This window comes from Selaginella moellendorffii, unplaced genomic scaffold (assembly GCF_000143415.4).
Source record: "Selaginella moellendorffii unplaced genomic scaffold, v1.0 SELMOscaffold_28, whole genome shotgun sequence".
In the NCBI taxonomy this organism is placed as follows: Eukaryota; Viridiplantae; Streptophyta; class Lycopodiopsida; order Selaginellales; family Selaginellaceae; genus Selaginella; species Selaginella moellendorffii.
In genome coordinates this window covers 797,408-817,499 of record NW_003314289.1, presented here as the reverse complement: position 1 = coordinate 817,499, position 20,092 = coordinate 797,408, and the positions used below count along the sequence as shown (strand labels likewise).

Genomic DNA, 20,092 nt, shown 5'->3' with positions numbered 1-20,092 from the left:
AATTTTAGGGTTCTAGAGAACAGAGAAATATTTCTAGGGCTCTTGGGAGGGAAGATTGTCTTGCGACATGGATGACGATGGCGGGAGGCGGGGATCGCTGTCGCAGATGCGGCCGTCGCTCAGCCCCTCTGTTCTAGGCCTCGCGCTCGAGAAATTCAAGCGAGGAGGTGGCGATGGAACCGCGTCGGTCGCTGGATCGGTCTCGTCGATGCGATCCAGGCGGCTCTCGGCTAGCTCTCAGGTTTCGTTCACATCCAAGTAAGCAATGCTCGCGCCATGGATTGCTCGCGCAATAGATTTAGAGAATGCAGCGCACTTATTTCCCCTTGTTGCAGAAAGAGCACCAAGAGCATTCGTTCTACTGCTCGAGCCGGGCGAGGGACGCGCAGGAATATCAAAGGAGGCGAGAATGAGCCAGAGGTGATCCAGGTATGTTTTTTTTTTTTTGGCCTTCTTATTGTCATAGAGCTGCTTGCGAAGTATGAAAGTCTGTGAAACTCTTTCGCTTAGGTCTTTGATGAGAATGGTAAAGAAGTCACACCGAAACCATTAGTATCTCTAAGGCCGACTGTACTGCACGAGAGACTGTTGCAAGCTCCACCTGAGCGGTTTTCTCCTGATTCCGAAAGAGTATCTACCTTCAGGTCCAGTTCAAGTGGTCTTTAGAAGGCGTTTCAGTCGTTGTTCTATCTAAAGATTTTTTTGCTTACAGCCGCACTGGATACTCAATCGGCAGTAGCTTGGGAACCCTCACTCCGGATCTTGAAGCCGAGGATGGCCTTGAGAAAGAACCTTCTGCAGAGGGTGGTGGCCGACGATCGAGTGTTCCTCAAGTTCCACAAGAGGCTTTGCCGGTCAGGACACAGCGTATCGAAATTGTCACGACTAGCATTGCGCCACCTCCAACGGAACAGGTTAGGCACGTTAATTTTCTAATATCTTTCTTACCTCTCAATGTGAGCAGGAACTTGCAAGAAATATAACCGTGAATCTGGTGGAGAGTGAAACACTTGTTCTGATCAATTTAAGAGGCGAGAGTGTGTCAAACACTTACGATACAATCAAACAAGTTTTGGAGCGAAATGCTCGATACAAAAATCTTTTGGAAGTAAGCTACATTTCTTTACTTTCAGCTTTTTAATTCTTAAATATAGTGTAGCGTGCTCTTGTCTACAGGCTAAAATAGGTAGCGATAACTACTCGGACTCCAGCGCTCAAACGGCTTTGAGCTTGCAAAAATGCAAGGAGGCGCAGTTTTTTGCACTGCCAAAACAATCTGAAGAGTGTCAGGTGCCAAGTTGTTCCTTCGGCATGTTACTTTTTGATGTACAACTCATTCACATTTCTGCCAGTTGACAGGCAAATTCATGGGACATCTCAGATTCTTACTCCGGCAATGTAAAAGAAGAAAAAGTTGATCCTTTGAAAACTGAGGACGACGACGAATCCGAACAAACCGCTGACCACAGAAAGAGTGTTGCTGATCTTGTATCTGCGGGATACTTGGAAGAAGCTAGTGAGCCTCCTCCCTTATTACAGGTATGTAAAAGACTGTGGCAGTTTTTATCTAAAATCACATTCACAGGGTCGAAGAATGTCTGGAAATTTGAATCTACCCGGTTCAAGAAGAGGGTCTGGAATTGGTGGATTTCCATCCCGAAGGGAGTCTGGACTGTTAAGTATAGATCCTTCGACTAGAAGAGGATCGGGACTAGGCAGCATTGCACCGTCGAGAAGAGGCTCTACTACTGCGAGCATATCACCCTCACGGCGAGGAAGCTTTTCAACCTCGCGAAGGGGAAGTATTGAGAAATCGATAAGCGGCAGCATTATGTTCAATCGTAGGCTATCCGGCCGTGGAAGCTTGATGGGAACACAGAGAAGAAGCTCCATAATCTCAAACACTATGCAGAGAGCTGGTGGCGAAGGCATGCTTGGGGCGGAAGAGCTTATGACTCTCACCATGTTTGCTAGCCGAAAGGTGGATATCAATCGCTTGGCCGGACTTGTCAAAGCCTTGGAAATCGCCGAGAGAGCAGTCGTTTTGAACACTTTTCATGACAAGGTAATTATCTTGACGTTATTTCGATACTTCTGCCAAGGCCTCCAAGTGTCTTTGCAGCTTTTGTTCTACCGAGATTTTAAACCAAGAGAACAGAAGCGGATTATGCCACGGAAATATAGCAGCTCTAGTTCGCCGGTATCTCAGACAAAAAGTGCGTCCTCGTCTCCCAGCAGTAATGGTACCAGCGGCGATGTTCTCTCAGCAGAACAAGTCCACAAACTTTGGGATTTCCAGTGCGACCTTACGGAAGGGAGGAATGTCAGCTGTATGGTGTGGAACAAGGTGCGAGAGGTTTTGCCTTTCCCATTTTTTACCGACATTGTTGCACGTTTTTCGCAGACCAGCAGGGATCTCCTTAGTGTAGGATACGGAGAGTTTGAGTTCGGGACGCAAAAGGGCGGTCTTATAGCGTTTTGGTCTTTAAAAAATCCGAGATACCCTCACGCAACCATACCAACACATTCTGATGTCACAGCCTTGGATTTCTCTACAAATAGTCCCAACCTCCTTGCAGGTAACAGTACTCTTACTGATTGTTTTGAACTGACTTCATTGGCGTTTTTTATGCAGTTGGCTTTTACGATGGGAATGTGGCTGTATATGATGCAAAGAATTACAAGGAACGGGAACCGTTGATGCAAACAGGAGCTTCCACGGGGAAGCATAACGATCCTGTTTGGAAGCTACAATGGATCGATGCTACTTCTGACCATGGAGAGACGCTTATATCTATTTCAACCGACGGTAGAGTTTCTCAGTGGTCTTTGAAAAAGGTTAGTTTTTTTTTGGTGTTTCCTCCGCGAAACTTAACCGCGAATATAGGATCTGGAGTTCGTCAATTTGATGAGACTCAAAAAGATTATGGCTCATAGCAAAGGAGCACAACCACAACCATTCATATCCCGTCATGCAGCAGGGTTATGCTTTGATTTCTCTCCTCGGGACCCAAGGTACTTCGACGTACTTTTCTTGTGCTCGAATTGGTCATAAATGTGTGCTTTGCTATTCCAGCTTGTATCTGGTAGGGACCGAGGAGGGACTGATTCACAAATGTAGTCGTTCTTATAACGAACAATACTTGCAAAGCTACGTAGGACACACCGGACCCGTTTTTCAGGTAAACAAAATGCCGCTATCTATATATGTGTGATTGATTCATCTCGTTTGCAGGTTAGATGGTCCACCGTTTTGCCATATATTTTCTTGAGCTGTAGCAGCGACTGGAGCGTTCGGCTCTGGCGCGAAGAACAAGTAAGCCGTTGCGTATAGATGCGTCTACGTTGATACAAATGGATGGAATGTTCAGTGCAGGAAAGCGCATTGCTGGTTTTCCAGACTGCAAATGAAAGCGTCGGCGACATTCGCTGGTCTTGCAAGCATTCGTGCGTTTTTGGGACTGTATCGGACGACGGTCGTTTAGAGGCAAGCACTGAAATCCTTGTTTCTAATTTTCTCAGCTCGGATTCTACGACAGATATGGGATATGGCTGTCACGGCGATGAAACCCGTCATTGTATATCCTTTCGCGAATACCAAGCTTTCGTGCTTGCTCTTCTCGGAGGACGCTCCAGTCGTCTTGGCCGGGGGCAGCACTGGCGCCATCAGCGTTTTTAGACTGGTTAGTTTTTTCTTTTTCTCTTCAGGGACCTCAAGTTTCGTTTTTCTTGTAGGTTGGCTTCGATGTTGTCCAGAGCGATATCGATGAGCTTCTCAAGCTAAAGAGAGCCATCACTTCAAACGTTAACACTATTCTCGACTAGGATGACAACAAAGATGCCCATCATGTTACCAAAGTGGACGTGATCGTCTATCACAGGTTCTTTGCAAAGCGAATTCTCTTCTCGAAACTAAATCCTCTTGTGGCAGACACAAAACGCCAGCGTCAATGGTTTGATCGACTTAGCAGCTTGAGAGCGAGGGCCTCTTGATCGGCTAGAGACAAGGAGTCGAGGAGTTCCGGTTTGTCATCTCCTTGCTCCGACATATCCTCGTCAATAAGATCAAGCTTCTGCTCCTTCGCCTTTCGCTTGAGACGCTTGTCTCGCAGCCTCAGCCGCTCCAAAACCTTGTCTTGCCTGTCCCTCTCCTTCATCTCCTGCTGCAACCGCTTGTACCTCTCCGCGATCTCCCGATCAAACTCTTCCACACCGCCTACAAAATCTAAACAAGATCACTCGAGCGTTGGAGCTCCAAAGTTCCTTACCTCCTCTCTCGTCCTGGCTACTTCCATGCTCATCGAACACCATACGTTGCCCTGTACCACTTCGCGCATCAATCTTTAGCCTCTTCGTCTTCTTATGTCTGCAAGACGAAAACAATGAGCCATCTTCTAAAACTCCGAACAAAAACTTACGCTTTCACAGATCCTGGTGCTGCTGCTGCTGCTGGCTTGATCACGTCCCTTCCCCGTTTCTTCAGCCGCATGAACAAGTCGCCATCTTCATCAGCCGCGCAAGACTTAACTTCTCCGGCCACCTTGGAAGACGAAGAGGACGACTTCGCCAGCTCGTTCTTCAAGGACTGGGATTCATTCTTCACGCTTGCAGCCTGCTTTCCCAGGAACCGGATCCGGGGAGCGATCGCCAGGCCGAGAGAGAACGCAAACTCGGGTAGCGGAAGCTTGCCAACGTTGAAAACCTCCTTGTTCCGCTGCAGGACGACCGAGCGAACGTAAGTGACAAAGGCGCGCTGGGCGCTGTGCTTGAGTCCGGGATCCTTGGAAAGCCACGCGCCTATCTGCTGTGACAAGTCGCAAGACTCCCCTCGCGGAGCAGCCTCCGCTGCCTCTTCGATAGGAATCTTGTGCTGCCTGAGCAGCTCTATCATTTTCACTTCCGATGGATCCAGAAGCAGGAGGCTCTTGCCTTTGAGCTTGTTACGAGCAGTCCTTCCGACGCGATGGATGTAAGTTTCTACGTCTTCTGGACAGTCGACCTCCAAAAACAAAGACGAAGGAAATAAGAACACGGCTAAGATCACACAACTCGAGAGAAGAACGTACCTGGACAACCCAGTCTACCGCTGGGAAATCCAAGCCTCTCGCAGCAATATCAGTCGCAAAGAGAACCGAGGGTCGGGCCTGATTGAAGTTGCTGAAAACCAGGTCCCTCTTGCCTTGCTTCTGGCGGCCATGGAGACACGAGAGCGGAACACCAGCTCGCAAGTGCTTGAAAGCCCCGTACACGAACTTCACCTGCGAAGAATGACGATTCACATCATCTTTGCTTAGAAAGGTGACGGAAAATGTGAGAAAACGGGCCAACTTACCTGCGTGCAGGTGGAAAGGAACACCAAAAGCTTCGACGAGAGCCGCGTTTTTATGAACCGCCACAAGGTCTCTATCTTGCGGTGAAGCTTGACGATCACCACCTTTTGCTGCAGGGTGGCTGGCGTCGCCACGGCGGACTCGGAGTGCACGGCGAGGTACTCCGGATCACGCAAGCTGAGCCTCGCGAGATCGCTGACAGAGCGCGTCTGCGTCGCTGAGAAGAGCAAAGTTTGCCGCTGTTTCGGAAGGGCAGCCAAGATGTCTGTCAGCTCTCTCGCAAAGCCGGAGTCGAGAATCCGATCGGCTTCATCCAGCACAAGCACCTTGCAAAGTTAGATCTTTACACTCCGAGCTCGAGCAAGAACAAACTTTGAAGCGGTACCTGGAGATAGGTGCAGTCGAGAGTGGCAGTCTGGTGCAAGTGATGCAGCAAACGCCCTGGAGTGGCGACGAGGATGCACAGCTCCCCGACGCGATTGCTCTCCAGCCCAACGTCGTGAGATCCCCCGATCAGCAAGCCTCGTGTCAAGAACCTGTGATGCTTTGCAACCTTGCCAAGCTCTCGAAAGATCTGCTCGGCCAGCTCTCTCGTTGGAGATATAACGAGACCCGCGAGACCGTGGCCACTCCTCCAGCGAAGACGATATAGTTTCTCGACTAGCTAGCCAGAAAAGTATGTGAGAAAAAAAGAGAGTTCCCTTCGTGAACTCTTACCGGGATGAGAAATGCTAGCGTTTTCCCCGATCCAGTCTTTGCTGCTCCAAGAACATCACGACCAGCGAGAGCGTGGGGAAGAGCTGCGCGCTGGATCTCTGTCATGGATTCATACTTGGCCTCTTTCAATCCCTTGAGCGTCTTGCCGGAGAGAGGGAGCTGATCAAACCGCGAGGCTCCAGCGTAGGGCTTGAAGCCGGTGGCTGGATTCACCAGGACCTGGCGGGGCAGCTTGATTGCCATGGGATTGCTGCCTGGAGCTAGCGCCTCCGCACGAATCCATTTCTCGAGGAAATCGGAAGAGTTCCCTGGCCCCGATTTTCGGCGCTTCTTCATTTTCTATGAACCCTAAAATTTGAAAGGTTTTATAACCTTAGGGTTTATATGAGCCCTAGAATTTGAAAAGCGATGATAAACCCTAAGCCCGGGGGGAAATGCTGCGATGCCTGGGGAGGAGGGCGAGGGTTCCAGCGCTCGCGCGATCGCAGGTCAGATGCATCTCCGACGAGCACTGGTTTACATACGATGAGGATTTGCCAGCGCCGTCGCTGTTGCTGCCTCCCAATGCGCCCAAGGAGCGGGCGACATCGCAAGAGGGGCTGGAAGGGGGCGTCCTGTACAGACTGCCCAGCTTCTTGCTCGTCTTCTGGACTGGCGACATTTCGCAGTGGCGAGTTCCTGGCCAGCGCGATGCGATTGTAAGTAACTCTCTCGCATTCTCTCTTCGCTTTTTCTTTATGATTGCGCTCGTTGATAGATTCTCTCCTTGGTCGCAAGGTTGCTCCCGCAAACAAGAAGCTAAACGCTGGAATTGGCGTGAATCGAGGCAAGAACTACTTGTTCTTCATTTGCTCCTTCACTAATCATACCTGCTTTCTTTCACCAGCTATTCATAACGCTGCTGGACCATCTCTAGCGGAAGCCTGTGCAATGCTAAAATCTCTCGATCAGTTTGGAGTGAAATGCCGCATTGGCAACGCGGTGTCACCAAGTAAGGTCTTCAAGCTCACAGTTTTTAATCGTTTCTCTTACACGATTTGCGTGTTTGTTCTTCCAGGGCTTACAGACTACCATTGCACAGGATCATTCATGCGGTTGGACCAGCCTACGATGGAGCCGAGGAAACGCCTACATTGCTTGCTCAGACTTACAGGTAAAGTTTCAGACAAAGCATAACTTTGCTTCTTTTCCAGAAACAAAGTTCGTTTTCTTTTCTTTTTTTTTTCTTTTCGCTTTTGTTGTTTGTTTGTTTTACTTTGTAGGCGTTGTCTGCAACGTGCAAAGGAGATTGAACTGGAATGTCTGGCGTTTCCACCGATTTCTTGTGGCGTTTACGGGTAACCAAAACCGTAATGCTGTTTTTTCCGAAAAAGGACGTGCGCTTTCTACGTAAAACAGATACCCCGTGAGGGAAGGAGCTCGGATTGCGTTGCAGGAAATCAAAGATCCTCCTTCGTGTATCAACGAGGTGAGGTGATTTCTCTGCAAGCATTTATCTCTATTTTCTCATTGTCGTTGATGCACAACAGATCCACTTTGTTCTCAGTGATCCGAGCGATTATGTCACCTGGGTTTCGGAAGCAAACAATGTACTTGGTTACTAAAGAACTGTAAATCTCTACAAGGTTTCTACATCAAAGCCTTGAAAGTCTCCAATTAACAGAGATAGAGCTGGATCTCATGTAAAGCTCGAGATATAGATTAAGATCTCCCTTGGAAGGGAATAACGACACTTTGGACTGTGTAAAAGAAAACTTAAAAGCGAAAGCACCAAAACCATTGGAAGTCTCGCAAGGTGGTTTGCTTTCTCGCAAGGTCAAAGTCTTAAAGCTATGTAGATAGAAAAGCTTGAGCCGCCCAATGCACAATCTACGTCTCTATTCCCGATGTTTTTGTTCTGTATAGCGAGCTGGCTTCAATCGCAACGACGTCTCTGAATTATTAAAGCAGCAAACCCAAGTACCATAGGCAACTATTTATTTGGAAGCAAAGCATCTATCTATATTTTTATATAATGGCCGCTGTTTCCTTCGTTTTCAAACCATTGTTTCTAGTCTTCCTTTCTCTCCATGTCGCAACTCCCCTGGTGACGAACAACACACAGCCAGAGCACAACAGCACTGGTTCTAGCCACAGCGCCTGGCCGGAGATCGACTACAGTCAAAAGCCTCAGTTTTTAGAGATATTTTCCACGGGCGACAGCAACACCGAAGAGATCACAGCTTGGCCCCAAGTAAAATTGTCAGCTTCTTCCACATTTCAGCATGTTGATTCTTGTGAGATGTATGCAGGACGTTTGCGGTGGCTTCTCGCTGTCGTGCTCGGGAATCCACTTGCACGTAGTTCCAAACTATGGCATCGCAATGTTGGTGGCCACCTGCAGCTCACCTGGTGGCGGCACCGGGACTGTGCAGCTCGAACTTAACAATGGTCTTGGAAACCACAATGGCCATATCGGCCCCGCCGGTAGCGACTTTGCACAATCGTGTGATCTTTCAAGTATTGCCATCAGCGGAACCAGGATAAGGATCCCTTGCGACGATGGAAAGGGTGAAACACAGAGCAGCGTAACCGACCTTAACTATGCCGTCATGAACGACTATGGTTCTCTCTTCTTTTGTCCACGATAATACAAGAGAGAATATACCCTTGCGCGTAGGGAATATTCCGCTTGCCCGGCATCTTCTGTTGCGGTCGGCAGGCACATTCCGCTAGTGCGCGAGTTTAAAAATGAGCCGTATGCCGCTCTCTAGGGCTGAGCTAGGGTTTTCGGCACTGTGTGGGACGAGCGCGCTAGATAGAGCGGCCATCGCGCGAGAGGGAGCTGTGTTGGTCTGTCCGCTCTCCATGAGCTGCGCCGGCGTGCGCTGCGGAGCCGTAGCCTCGGGTGCTCGCCATGGATCCGGCTGCCTCGCCCGCCGCGCCGCCAGCGGTGCTGCTCCCGGACGACGATGAATGGGGTAAGTGGAGCGCGTTCTCCAGGTTTTGCCGAGATTTCCTCTGGAAATATCGCACTCCCTGCGAGAAACAGAGCGATTGAGTGGAGTTTTAGTTGTAGTCGCAGAGAGGTCGGGACTCATATCACGTTTTTCTCCGTGTTTCTCCATAGATGCCGAGGGATTCGAGATTCCTAGCTTGAACACCACTACCACAGCGAGAACGGAGAAGGCTGTGGAGACTTTAAAGCCAACACTGCAGAAGGTGTGCCTACCACGCTGGAAAGATCTTTCTCTTTTTCTAACTTTGGTTTGAAACACAGCCGATAAACACACAGGTGGAGAATCTCTACCTGGGCCCTCACGGTGCAAAGCCTGGTCTAAGGCAGCCATCGTCGCTCCAGGAGAACTTCGCGGGGGGGAAGAAGCAGCGTTTCAAGCAGAAGCTCAGGGATGCCGACCACCGGAGCAATGGGACGTTTGGACGGGAGAACAAGGTGGAAGTCATTTGCGATCTCGTTGGTGCCAAATCCTCGCAAGTCAGGCCAGTGACAACACCAACACCCAGGAAAAGCTCCGGAGAGTGGCTGGATCCTCACTGCCAGGAATCGTTCTTCGAGAAATCCAAGACCCGGGGCTGAAGATCATCCAAGAGAACCATAGTTTCTTCTCGATCAAAGATAGCGTAGCTTAAAAACAAAGAAGCTTGTTCTTATGGATAATACTACGTTTGTGTCTCTTGCCATGGTGTCATCCCCACCGGACACGTGGCGCGCTGGATGCCGTCGCGTGGCAGCATTTTAGCTTCCGGGCATGTAGGTATAAAAAGCTTCTTTCCATTGCTTGAGAGAACCGCTCGCAGGGCTTTTGCAGGCGGGGAAGAACATCCCTAGCATTCTTCTCGCGGGAGGTAAGGCGCCGGATTGGCGCTGCGCTGCGATGTGTTCCAGCTGATTCTTTGCGAGATATTCCGTTGTGGACAGATTTTGCTCGTCAGCCATGGATTGTGGAGCTAATGGAACGAAACGAATCGTGGATTTTCGATCGGATACCATCACCAAGCCGACAGCGGCGATGCGAGCCGCCATGGCCAGCGCCGAGGTTGATGACGACATTGTCACGGTCGATCCTACCATGGACGAGCTCCAGAAGGAAATGGCTAGAATATTTGGGAAAGAGGCCGCCTTGTTTGTTCCTTCCGGTACGATGGGGAATCTCATCAGCGTCCTTGTTCACTGTGAGGTAAGCATGATGCATGGCATTGTCGCGTTCTTTGGTCGTGGATTTTTCTTGTTTCTTCCCAGGCCCGTGCAAGCGAGGCCATCATCGGGTCTGAGAGCCACATCAATGTTTACGAGCAAGGTGGAATGGCAACGCTGGGCGGTGTTTTCCCGAGCATTGTTCCAAACAATCCGGATGGAACCATGGACTTGAGGGCGGTCGAAAACGCTATCAAGCCTTTGGACGACGAGCACTTTGCGACGACTCGCTTGATTTGCATCGAGAACACTCACAACCGGTGAGAGTTTCTTCGTGGTTTCTGGAATGTTTCGAGTGCTCGCTTATAGTTTTGCTATGCACTACCTCTTAGATGCGGTGGAAGATGCGTCTCGGTTGAGTACACGGATCAGGTTGGCCAGCTTGCCAAGAGATATGGATTGAGACTACACGTAGACGGTGCCCGAATTTTTAACGCATCCACAGTGAGTAGTGCTGACTGCGATGAAGCAGAAATATTAAAAAAACAGTGTTTGCTTTCAACAGGCTCTGGGGGTGTCTCCGGAAAGACTTGTTCGAGCAGCTGATACTGTATCGGTATGACTGTTTTTTCTCGAGGTTTTCATGGCAATTTTGACGAATGCTTCGTGTCAGGTTTGCTTGTCAAAAGGATTGGCTGCACCAGCGGGAAGTGTGATTGTTGGATCGCATGAATTCATTGAGAAGGTTGAGAGACGGCTCTTTGCTTCGTTTTGTGTTCTTTTCATTTTCTGAAGAGAAATCCTTTTGGGACAGGCTAAACGACTGCGAAAGGCTTTGGGTGGAGCTATGAGACAAGTAGGAATACTGGCTGCTCCTGGTCTGGTAGCGCTGAAAGACATGGTTTGCAGATTGTACGAAGATCACTCCAATGCTCGTCTATTAGCAGGTACTGTGTAGTTCGTGCTTTTCTTGGGCCACTATCAAAATTCTTGAGTGGAATGTTTCCAGAAGGATTGTGTGGAATGAAAGGCCTGCAGGTGGACATGAGCGCAGTCGAGACAAACATTGTGAAGTGTCACGATTTTGCTCTCCCTCTTTATCCTGACTGGTGCTATTTTATCTTCCAGGTAAATGTGGACGTGACCAAGTCACGCTTCACAGCGGAAGAACTGTGCAGAGCTATGGGAAAGATTGGGATTCTCTCGTATGACCTGACCAAGACAAGGTATCCTGTTCATTTCTTTCAACCTACTTTTTAAGGTTTGTTTGGTTTTGTTTCTTTTCAGTATCCGACTGGTGACACATTATCACATTTCGGAGGATGATGTACGCTACACGCTCGCTTGCTTTCAGGTACTTTTTGAAAGTGATTTAGTTTGAAGTTCTTCGACGGTGTATCTTTCACAGCGTGTATTGGCTGATGAAAATGGACGTCACGTTCCGTGAATTGGCATTTTGTCTCTATGTCATTTTTAATTGTTTCCTTACTAATTTAAACCAAAACTACATCTGTAAACACAAAATGCTAAAGACAAGCCAGAAGCTGGTGTGAAACTCTAACAATCCACAAGATGCATTTAAGTAAATCTTGACAAAGGATACAGTTGGTAAAGCTTAGAATACACAAAATCAATTTGCCAGGTTATATCTATCTATCTATCTATATATAATTATATTATACATATCTCACTCAACAAGCTAACAAGCTATGGCTCTTGATAAGTGCTTCCTATTGTTCCTTCTAATCCTGTTTATATGTTACAGTTCAATTCAAGCTAGAAACTCAAGCAGCACAAATATATCTGGGAGTACAAATAAAACTAAGTTGTGGATGAACATTACAGATACCATTAGTGTAGACCAAATTCCAGAGGTATATATTTCACGGTTGTAGTTTTTCGCTTTATTAGTATTAAGCTTCTTGTTTACTAGGATGTATGTGGTAGATTTGAAGCAAGTGCCTCTGAAATACACTTACAGATTTATGCACTAGCTGGAATTGCGATGCTTGGAGCAAGAACCAAGACCGGAGATGGAGGATTTGCTCATGTTTTGCTTGATCTTGCTAATGGTATATCTAATTCATTTGGATATTTGACTTGGGGAGCTGATTTTCCAAGCTCTTGTAACCTGGAATCTTTCACGCTATTAAATTCTGTCTTGGTGGGAGATTGTCTAAATGCCCATGGTTATTATCATACATCTCACTTGAATCTTAATTTCCTAGTCAGAAACAATTATGGTTCTCTCTTCTTTTGTCCTCCACCATCTCCTAGAACAGATCTTGTATTCTAGAAAGCTAATTTATAAATCCACATTAATGTTGTGTTTCTTGAATAATAAAAAACACTAATATGAAGAATCTTTAAATAATAATATTTTTCTCTTTGGCCTTTTAAGTATTTGTTCTAATGAGTAAGAAATGATTAATCCTTCTACACATCTCTTTTTAAATTGATACATGTCTGAAAAACAATAGTAATAGATTTAATTTATTATATTTAAGTTATAATATACATAATCTAAAATTAACCATTGAAGATAAATTATAACTATAAATATTTTTAAGAAAATTGAGTCCATTGGGGAGGTTATATACTTTATAAGGCACCAATGGCAATGATAGTGAGAACATCTTTTATATAAGGAGCCTAAGATGGTGGGTGTAAATAATTAAGTGGTACAGAAAAATGGTAAAAAATGATTAAAATAATAAAATGTTTCCATAAAATTAATTAATTTTTATTTATTTTAAAATATTATTGTGTTCATCACAAAACTAGTTAAAAGTTTTTAAAAATATTTGTATGTAAAAAATTATGAGATAGTTTTAGTGTTATTTCAGTTAATTTTTTATCACTTAATTATACAATTATATCATGCATTTTCCCAAATCCATCTTCCATGTGATAAAGAATCAAATACACAAATGGGATTGTTTTTGAGTAGGGGGAAAAAAAAAACATAAACATGATCAAACAAGAGGATCTAAGATCATTATTCAAGGTTTTTAGGAGGGAGTGGATTCTCTATTGCAGCCAATTTTAATGACTATCAAGGGCATGTTCGATTAAGTGGTGGAAATTCCAATGATGTTATTCAAGGAGCATCTTAGTAAGTTTATGAATATGAGTCTTACTTAGGGTCAAGGAGTCATTTGTTCTTTAGAATTAAGACAAGTTTATCTCTTAGATCAATATAAATAATAGGAGATGGAAGCTCAGTGGGAAGGGATGGTTGAAGAGCCCCCACATTATTTGTCAAAACTTCAAACACCAATCAGTAGAAGTGTGTTTTAGAGGGTGTGGGGCAAAAATCTATAGTGTTTCAAAATGCTCCAAATATATGGCATTTGTCTTCTTCACCATGGTGGAGTGAGTCAAGACTTACAAGTCACATTGTGTTGAAGGGCCAATTTATATCAATACTAGTGCACTTTACTTTGAGTGCTCCCACATTCTCATTCATGTCACTAACATTTGTTGCAACTTTAGGAGACACAATGAGCTCACCATCATGTCCCTATTCAATTTTGATATATAGCTGATTTAAGGGGCATTCTATCAATTTTATCATCAACCTTTCTATCAATGAGGTTTTTTATTTATTTATTTATTTATTTATTTATTAACCTCTAAAAAACCATAGAGATGCCAAGAGTAGGTCAAAAGCAAGGGGAGGGATGAGGGGGATGGGGTTTATAGATAATACATCCCAAATGCTTGAATTACTTAATGAAAAATTTAAAGAACTTAGGGAATACACATGTCATCTTTCTTAGACATGCTGCCAGAACCACAATAAATGGTTTCCATGTTCAATTTTCTTTTCCAGCCTCACTTCTCTAAAAAAGGGCTAGAATGTTCATTCTTATGCAATCTTCTTTTCATCTCTTCTTTTCTTAATCACATCCAATTGTGTTTCTAAAGAGACTATTAATTTGGACTAGACCTTCAAGTTCATTGCTCAAGCTAAGGGTTCTTGTCATTGAATAATTTAGTGTAACGAGCCTTCTAAATCTTTGCAAGTATACATCCTCAAAGAACATCAAAAAGCTCCTATAAAATATGCATAATATGTATATATGAAAGGTTGAGTTAATCAAAGTGAGATTCCTCACTGTGTTTTTATTTCCAAGTCTTTTAGTGTTTTATCTTCCCTTGGACGAAGACACCCCAAAGCACGTGATTTCTACTCCTCCTTGGCAATTACACTTCATAATCACTATGGAGCCCTTCTATTCTACTAAACATTCCCACAAAATGTGATATTACATTTTTGTGGCATTGCAAACTTTACAAGCTCTAATCAAGAGGTGTATAGTTACTAATGAGGGAAGCCACTGTTGTTAAGTAAGCCACCAACTCTTCCAAATCTTATTAATGCATTAATGAAGTTATAGAAGTGGATTGATTGGACTTTAGCTTTCTTAATAAAGGTAGACTAAGTTAGGGTATAAATGAAGTCCCTCTCCAACTTAGTTTCATACTGAAAGAATTCCTTACACCTATTTCCTTTCCAATACTATTTTGTTATCCCACTTAAGCTCGTATAGTATTTGCTGGTAGATACAGTACAATTTGGCATATCAGTTCTCTGGCATCAATGGATTTATATTTGCCATTTTCTTTTCCATCTGAATGACTCAAGGTGGTTAGCTCTTCATATGTCTAGAAGTTCTTGGTACTCAGAAGTGATAATTGCATGTAGTAGATATTACCAATCTTTTTGTGGCACTTATCATGATTTGCAATAAGTTTTCCTCCATTATCAGAGTGTTTTAGGGGTTTTCTTGGGTGCAGACCTAAACCTAATCAATGGTTATAAGGGAAAGTTTCCTCCCACTTAATGATAATTGCATGGAACAAGGATGTTTTGATTATTACTTTTTCATCATAGAGGTACCAGAATAGAAGCACATTCCTCTTGTTAATGTTGAATTGGTTGAAGTAGTACCAAGTGACACTATCTTGGGAAGATTTTAAAATGTTTTTAGATGAAGAGTTTGTCTTGAAAATAGTGGCAAATCTTCCCTTTAACAAACTTTGTACACTTTGCTATATGTTGTGTTCTCATTCCTTGTAAGAGTTCTACAAGGTTTGGCTTAAAGCCAAGTTTAGAGCCCCACAAATACATGTATGGATATAGACATTACCATGGGCTTTAGACATCATTGTAGGCTTTGGAACTTCCTTGTCCTACTTTACTAATGGGTGGATTAGCATTACCTACGCCTTAGTCAAAATTAGTGGGTAACAATCTGGATAAAGCCACATCCTTAATATTTATGTGTGAAGGAAACCATAGGTTTAAGGTGTTGGGGATGATAGCACCCCCTAATACTATAGAAACTCTCTAGCTCCAATGCTCAAACGTTCAAATGCTTTGCCCTTGTGCCCTTGCATTTATGACTTGCAGTGTTTTTATAAAAAATGGTGGAATCTTCCTAAGTGATAACTTTCTTTCTATTTCAAGGAATTTTGGGGCCACAATCCAACCACGGTGGATAGAACAAAGCTCTTGACAGTGCAAGAACCCTACAACATCTATTTGATGTGTTGATTGGTATAATTTATGAGCTAGTATCTTGCTGGAGTGAAGTTACAAAGATTCAAAAAGAGACAAAGAAAAGAATACAACTCTAGAAAATGATTTAAAAAAAAGTGGAAAGCATTTTTAAAATACATAAGAATCTCTCTTTAGAACCTTTTTGCAGGGAAGTGAAAGAGTGGAAATGGGATGAGATATGAAGTTCAAAGGTCAAGGAAAAATCAGGTGGGAAACTTGACAAAGGAACTAAACTCTTGGGAGGTAAAGATTCCTAGGAATCTCTAAGGAAGAAAAATGGAAAAAAGAAAAGAAATTGGAAAAATTGAAACAAAGAAGGAAATATGAGCTTAGAGGTGAGAACACAAACTTAAAGCTTTGACTCTAAGGCTCCCACACCTCCCAAAAGCACCTCATGTTGGCTCAAAAGCTCACCTAAGATTCTTGAGGATGGGATGAAATGGAATGTGGATGGATGGATGATGGAAGTGTGATGGGATGGATCTTGAGTGATAATGTGATGGTCTAGAAGTCTCAATATGTCATTAGTGTTCACAACTTCTCTCAGACTAAGCTGTTTGTGATAATGATTCCCACTTGTGTCTAGTGGTGATGTCCACATATAAACAAAGCTCAAAAAGTGGTGTTGGCAAGTCTACACCCTAAGTGTTGTTTGGTCTTGTCACCTTGATCAATGTCCCAGGTCCAAGAAGTCTCCTCCAAAAAGTGGGGAAATGCTCTAGGAATATAGTGTATATGGTCATGATAGTATCTCATGATTGTTAGTGATAGTGTTTGTTGCTACATGGTGATCAGATCCTTATTGGAGCTATCTTAGCTTTATGGTCCATATAGAACATGAATTGGATGATGAAATGTTGTGCAAGTGATTAGGATATCAAATGGTAGTGAGTAGATGAGAATGATTAGAGATACTGTGAACTTATAGTCTTAATGAAAATGGTGGAATTTGGATGTAAAGAACACTCAAAAACTTCAAAAACATGTATCTAGACTCAGATCGGATGGATTAGAGGTAAATCAGTCATGAAATCAATGAGGAAAAACCCTCATTCATAGTAAAGTTGTTGAAAGAAAAATCACTCAAGCTTTATCACATATTGATGTTGGTCTGATCTTTGCTCTTTGGTAGATTTCCTCCAGATGTTTCTAAAGAATCCAATCTTACCAAAAATCTATGCTAAATTTACTAAGATCCTATCCTAGCATATGTTTGGGCCAGAGTAGCAACCCAAAAGATTGAGGCAGCAAGAAGGCAAAAGAACACTAGACAAAAATCTAAACATTCATGATGAAAGAAAAAATCCAAAAATACAAGGAGCATTGTACCTTTCTAGAAAGAGGAGAAGCAAATCTATTGAAAACATATAGAATTAATCTACTCAGAATTGAGAGAGAATCTGCTCACTAAAGAAGTTACTATTAAAATACTTTAAAGAACGACTCAAAACTCTCAAATTTTCAACTCTCTTCACTTATCTCTATACATGAGACTTCTAGCATGATAAATGATGCCTTTAAGTTCTCAAATCTTGCTTCTTTCTCTCAATTCTCACCAAGAACATGAAAATTGCCAAGAAAACTTAGAAAGAAAGGACAAAAGACTTGTCCACACCAGGTTTCACCACTTCTTGGGGCTAGGGTGCCTCTAAAGATCTAGATGCTTATCTATTTGCTTTTAAAACTCCATGCTCTATCTTGTCCTATCTCACCCTCTTGACTCATACTAGAATATTCCTAGATAGGAATATTCCCTTTTGTGTTCTTTTAGGGTAAGGCCACTTTTCTTTCCTCTCCTCTCTTTTCATTTCTCCCTCACTCATGACTGATCCTCTTTCCTTCCTTAATTTACCCTCTAGCAACATGATTGGTAGTCATGGTTATCCTTGAGTCACCAACATAGGGATTGCTAGGAGGACTACTAAGTTAGCAAGCATAACTATTTCTTTTAAGTAAATCATATCATTCTAAAAACGTGTGAATAGTGAATTAGAGCATAGCTTTTTACTGAGATATACCAAGTGGAGCAATTGCTCAACCTAATGCCTTCTCTTTATATTTACATGGTTTAGAGTTTATTGTCTAGCTATGATGCTGGCACTAGATAACATGGCTGATATATGGTCTATTTGGCATATAATATCTTCACAATCTAGAACAGCTCATCAAACTTACACACAAACACTTCTGGAGGACATGATTTCTTGTGCAAGAGACAAGATAATAATAGAGGAATTTAGAGTAGTGGGGCTAATAGAAGAGTTAAGGAAGATGGACAAGTTTGTGGGTGTTTGACATCCCAGATGCTAGATTGTAGGCCTCAATAGTACCCTTGCCTTTATGGGATTGTGAAACTACTTGGCATCCCAATTACCTTAATGTTGTTATTTATAATAGTAGAAATGAGTTATCAAAATGAACAAAAAAAGTTTCTTATATTGCTAATTAAAGTTCTTCTTATAATTTTTATATTTACCTATTTATTTTAATTAAAATTTTTATTTTCTTATATATTGGCTTTGGAATCATCAACTTTTGTTGCTAAGAATTAAGATATAGAATTTTCCCTATTAAAAATTTTAATCAAATAACCATGACAATATAAATTGACAAAGCTATGACAAGACAAAACTGTAACATTTATTTTACTATAAAAAATCCATGAAAAATATAATGAAAAAAATATAAAATAGTTTTAAGAGAAAAACATCTCACCCTCATGATTCATAATTGCAGTGTTTAAATTCACTTCAGTAGGTTGAAGATATCCTCGCATATTCTTGCATTTCCCTCGTAATGTTGTTTTTCCAGCAATGCCAAAAGTGGTAAGATCACAACTTTTAATAAAATCTGATCCTCCTGCGACTAATTTTCCATTTACATTTCCAATCCCATTGTTAAGATCAAGTTGTACACTACCAATTCCTCCACCATTTGATTTACATTCTCCTACAAGCATTACTGCAACTACAGTTATATGCAAATGAATATGGTCACATGTCTCTCCAAACCGTCCGGGCAAATCCTTTTATTAATGAAGTTTTTTTATTTTTTATTTTAATTCTTTTATAAATATCAACACTTACCTGAAGTGATTTAGATTCATTCTTTTCAATAGATAGTCTTGCTGTATTACATAGATAAGGAGAAATGACAAGATTCAAAATAAGTATACATATAGCCAGTGACATTGTTAAATCAAAATCACATTACAGATTTCTTATATAGCAAAACAAAACAAAAAGGCTAGATGGTGAAAACAATAAAAAAGTTACAAAATATAAAAAAGAAGATATATTTTTATCTAGCAATAGATACAATAGCTAAAAGTAAAGGACAATATTATCTTAAGTTTTGCAACAAATAAAATGTTTTAAATTTTAGAGAAACATTAGAAAATAAAAGAATATTCTTAATATTTTTGAATTCTAAATTATGTTTCCCTCCATAATTAGTTTATCTCAAAATATTAAAGTCATACAATATCTCTCTAGCCTATATGACTCTAATTAATGTCTATCTAAGCTACCTTGATCTTTGTTATTATTAATTAGTTGCTAGCCCATTATTCAGGAATATATAGATTCTAATTCTAAATTACTGAATCCAAATAAGGAAATTAATTAGTGACTCTTATTGAAGGTTTTAAGTATTATTTGGAAACTCATTTCTAAAATTATACATAGCAATTTTGAATTGGTTTTAACAATTAGATATATAGAATAATCGTATTATAATAAATTACAGTAAACAACTATGTCAAGATTGGCTCATATTTGGAGGGGTTTTAGCCACTCCTAGGCATTGGTAACCATGATTTATTTTTAAGTATATGCTTATTAATGCTTATGATTTTAATAAATCAAAAGATAATATGGGTTTTCAATCTGATGGCTCTACATTAATCAGAATGAATCATAATACTATTTTGTAAATTTATAATATCTATATTTTCTTACAATTTTAAATAAATGATATCCACTCCCATTTTGTATAGTTAAATTATAACTAAATTATATCCATAATAATTATATTTTTTACATATAATTTTTGAAGTTTTTAAATATTGAAAACATTTTAAGTGTATAATTACAATTTTATTTACTATTACTATTGTAGTGGAATTTTGATAGCCATTAGATTGGTTTCATCTAGACCAATCACTTCTGTATATAAGATAAGGTTTTTGAGTTAATCAAACACGCATATTTCTTTATTCCATGCAATCACATTGGTGGAGATAAAGAATATTTTTTGTTGTCCTTGAGAGTGATTAAATTTTGCTTTTTATTTAAATTTAACTTTAGCATTGTTTAAATCTTTCTTGTTCTTATAATTTAC

The 20,092-nt window shown here is 42.0% G+C and overlaps 3 protein-coding genes and 1 long non-coding RNA gene across 10 annotated transcripts; 3 read left to right on the top strand and 1 right to left on the bottom strand.

Annotated features, from left to right (window-relative positions):
* Nucleotides 1-63: 63 nt before the first annotated feature.
* Nucleotides 64-4,080, top strand: LOC9630369 (WD repeat-containing protein 78). Of its 6 annotated transcripts, none has more exons than XM_024680613.1 (17): nt 64-258; nt 336-429; nt 713-914; nt 965-1,108; nt 1,177-1,290; nt 1,353-1,539; nt 1,586-2,065; nt 2,123-2,347; nt 2,405-2,579; nt 2,636-2,838; nt 2,888-3,015; nt 3,077-3,182; nt 3,236-3,316; nt 3,377-3,487; nt 3,540-3,683; nt 3,736-3,881; nt 3,932-4,080. In XM_024680613.1, the coding sequence occupies exons 7-16, from the start codon at nt 1,595-1,597 to the stop codon at nt 3,823-3,825; spliced, it is 1,734 nt and encodes a 577-aa protein (XP_024536381.1). In that variant the 5' UTR covers nt 64-258; nt 336-429; nt 713-914; nt 965-1,108; nt 1,177-1,290; nt 1,353-1,539; nt 1,586-1,594; the 3' UTR covers nt 3,826-3,881; nt 3,932-4,080. The 6 variants fall into 6 exon arrangements, with proteins under 6 accessions (XP_024536381.1, XP_024536382.1, XP_024536383.1 ...); XM_024680614.1 differs by having other exon boundaries at nt 1,160-1,290; XM_024680615.1 differs by having other exon boundaries at nt 1,155-1,290.
* On the bottom strand, nt 3,933-6,383 carry LOC9645269 (DEAD-box ATP-dependent RNA helicase 32). Its single transcript, XM_024680434.1, has 7 exons — nt 6,048-6,383; nt 5,716-5,994; nt 5,333-5,656; nt 5,067-5,258; nt 4,419-4,999; nt 4,269-4,366; nt 3,933-4,216 (listed from the first exon to the last, which is right to left on the bottom strand). The coding sequence occupies exons 1-7, from the start codon at nt 6,381-6,383 to the stop codon at nt 3,948-3,950; spliced, it is 2,079 nt and encodes a 692-aa protein (XP_024536202.1). The 3' UTR covers nt 3,933-3,947.
* A 717-nt stretch (nt 6,384-7,100) lies between these two features.
* On the top strand, nt 7,101-7,826 carry LOC9645268. Its single transcript, XR_002993003.1, has 4 exons — nt 7,101-7,200; nt 7,310-7,384; nt 7,446-7,515; nt 7,577-7,826. It is a non-coding gene; the product is annotated as an uncharacterized LOC9645268 (long non-coding RNA).
* Nucleotides 7,827-8,807: 981 nt separating this feature from the next.
* LOC9645265 (probable low-specificity L-threonine aldolase 2) lies at nt 8,808-11,699 on the top strand. 2 transcript variants are annotated; one of them, XM_002975673.2, is made up of 13 exons: nt 8,808-9,007; nt 9,157-9,248; nt 9,307-9,893; nt 9,967-10,225; nt 10,288-10,502; nt 10,575-10,686; nt 10,748-10,798; nt 10,856-10,927; nt 10,997-11,129; nt 11,192-11,250; nt 11,311-11,408; nt 11,470-11,536; nt 11,591-11,699. In XM_002975673.2, exons 4-13 carry the CDS (start codon nt 9,983-9,985, stop codon nt 11,627-11,629), a joined length of 1,089 nt encoding a protein of 362 aa, XP_002975719.2. In that variant the 5' UTR covers nt 8,808-9,007; nt 9,157-9,248; nt 9,307-9,893; nt 9,967-9,982; the 3' UTR covers nt 11,630-11,699. The 2 variants fall into 2 exon arrangements, 1 of the variants encoding a protein (XP_002975719.2); XR_002993008.1 differs by lacking the exon at nt 11,192-11,250 and having other exon boundaries at nt 11,591-11,627.
* The last annotated feature ends 8,393 nt before the right edge of the window (nt 11,700-20,092 follow it).

Coding starts and splice junctions, on each gene's coding strand:
- LOC9630369 (XM_024680613.1), top strand. CDS start 1,595: ATGTCTGGAAATTTGAATCTACCCGGTTCAAGAAGAGGGTCTGGAATT. Junction 2,066..2,122: donor TGAACACTTTTCATGACAAG/GTAATTATCTTG, acceptor GTGTCTTTGCAG/CTTTTGTTCTACCGAGATTT. Junction 3,317..3,376: donor GGCTCTGGCGCGAAGAACAA/GTAAGCCGTTGC, acceptor TGTTCAGTGCAG/GAAAGCGCATTGCTGGTTTT.
- LOC9645269 (XM_024680434.1), bottom strand. CDS start 6,383: ATGAAGAAGCGCCGAAAATCGGGGCCAGGGAACTCTTCCGATTTCCTC. Junction 5,995..6,047: donor CGCTAGCATTTCTCATCCCG/GTAAGAGTTCAC, acceptor TTTTCTGGCTAG/CTAGTCGAGAAACTATATCG. Junction 5,259..5,332: donor TCCTTTCCACCTGCACGCAG/GTAAGTTGGCCC, acceptor CATTCTTCGCAG/GTGAAGTTCGTGTACGGGGC.
- LOC9645265 (XM_002975673.2), top strand. CDS start 9,983: ATGGATTGTGGAGCTAATGGAACGAAACGAATCGTGGATTTTCGATCG. Junction 10,687..10,747: donor GAATTTTTAACGCATCCACA/GTGAGTAGTGCT, acceptor TGCTTTCAACAG/GCTCTGGGGGTGTCTCCGGA. Junction 11,409..11,469: donor TATGACCTGACCAAGACAAG/GTATCCTGTTCA, acceptor GTTTCTTTTCAG/TATCCGACTGGTGACACATT.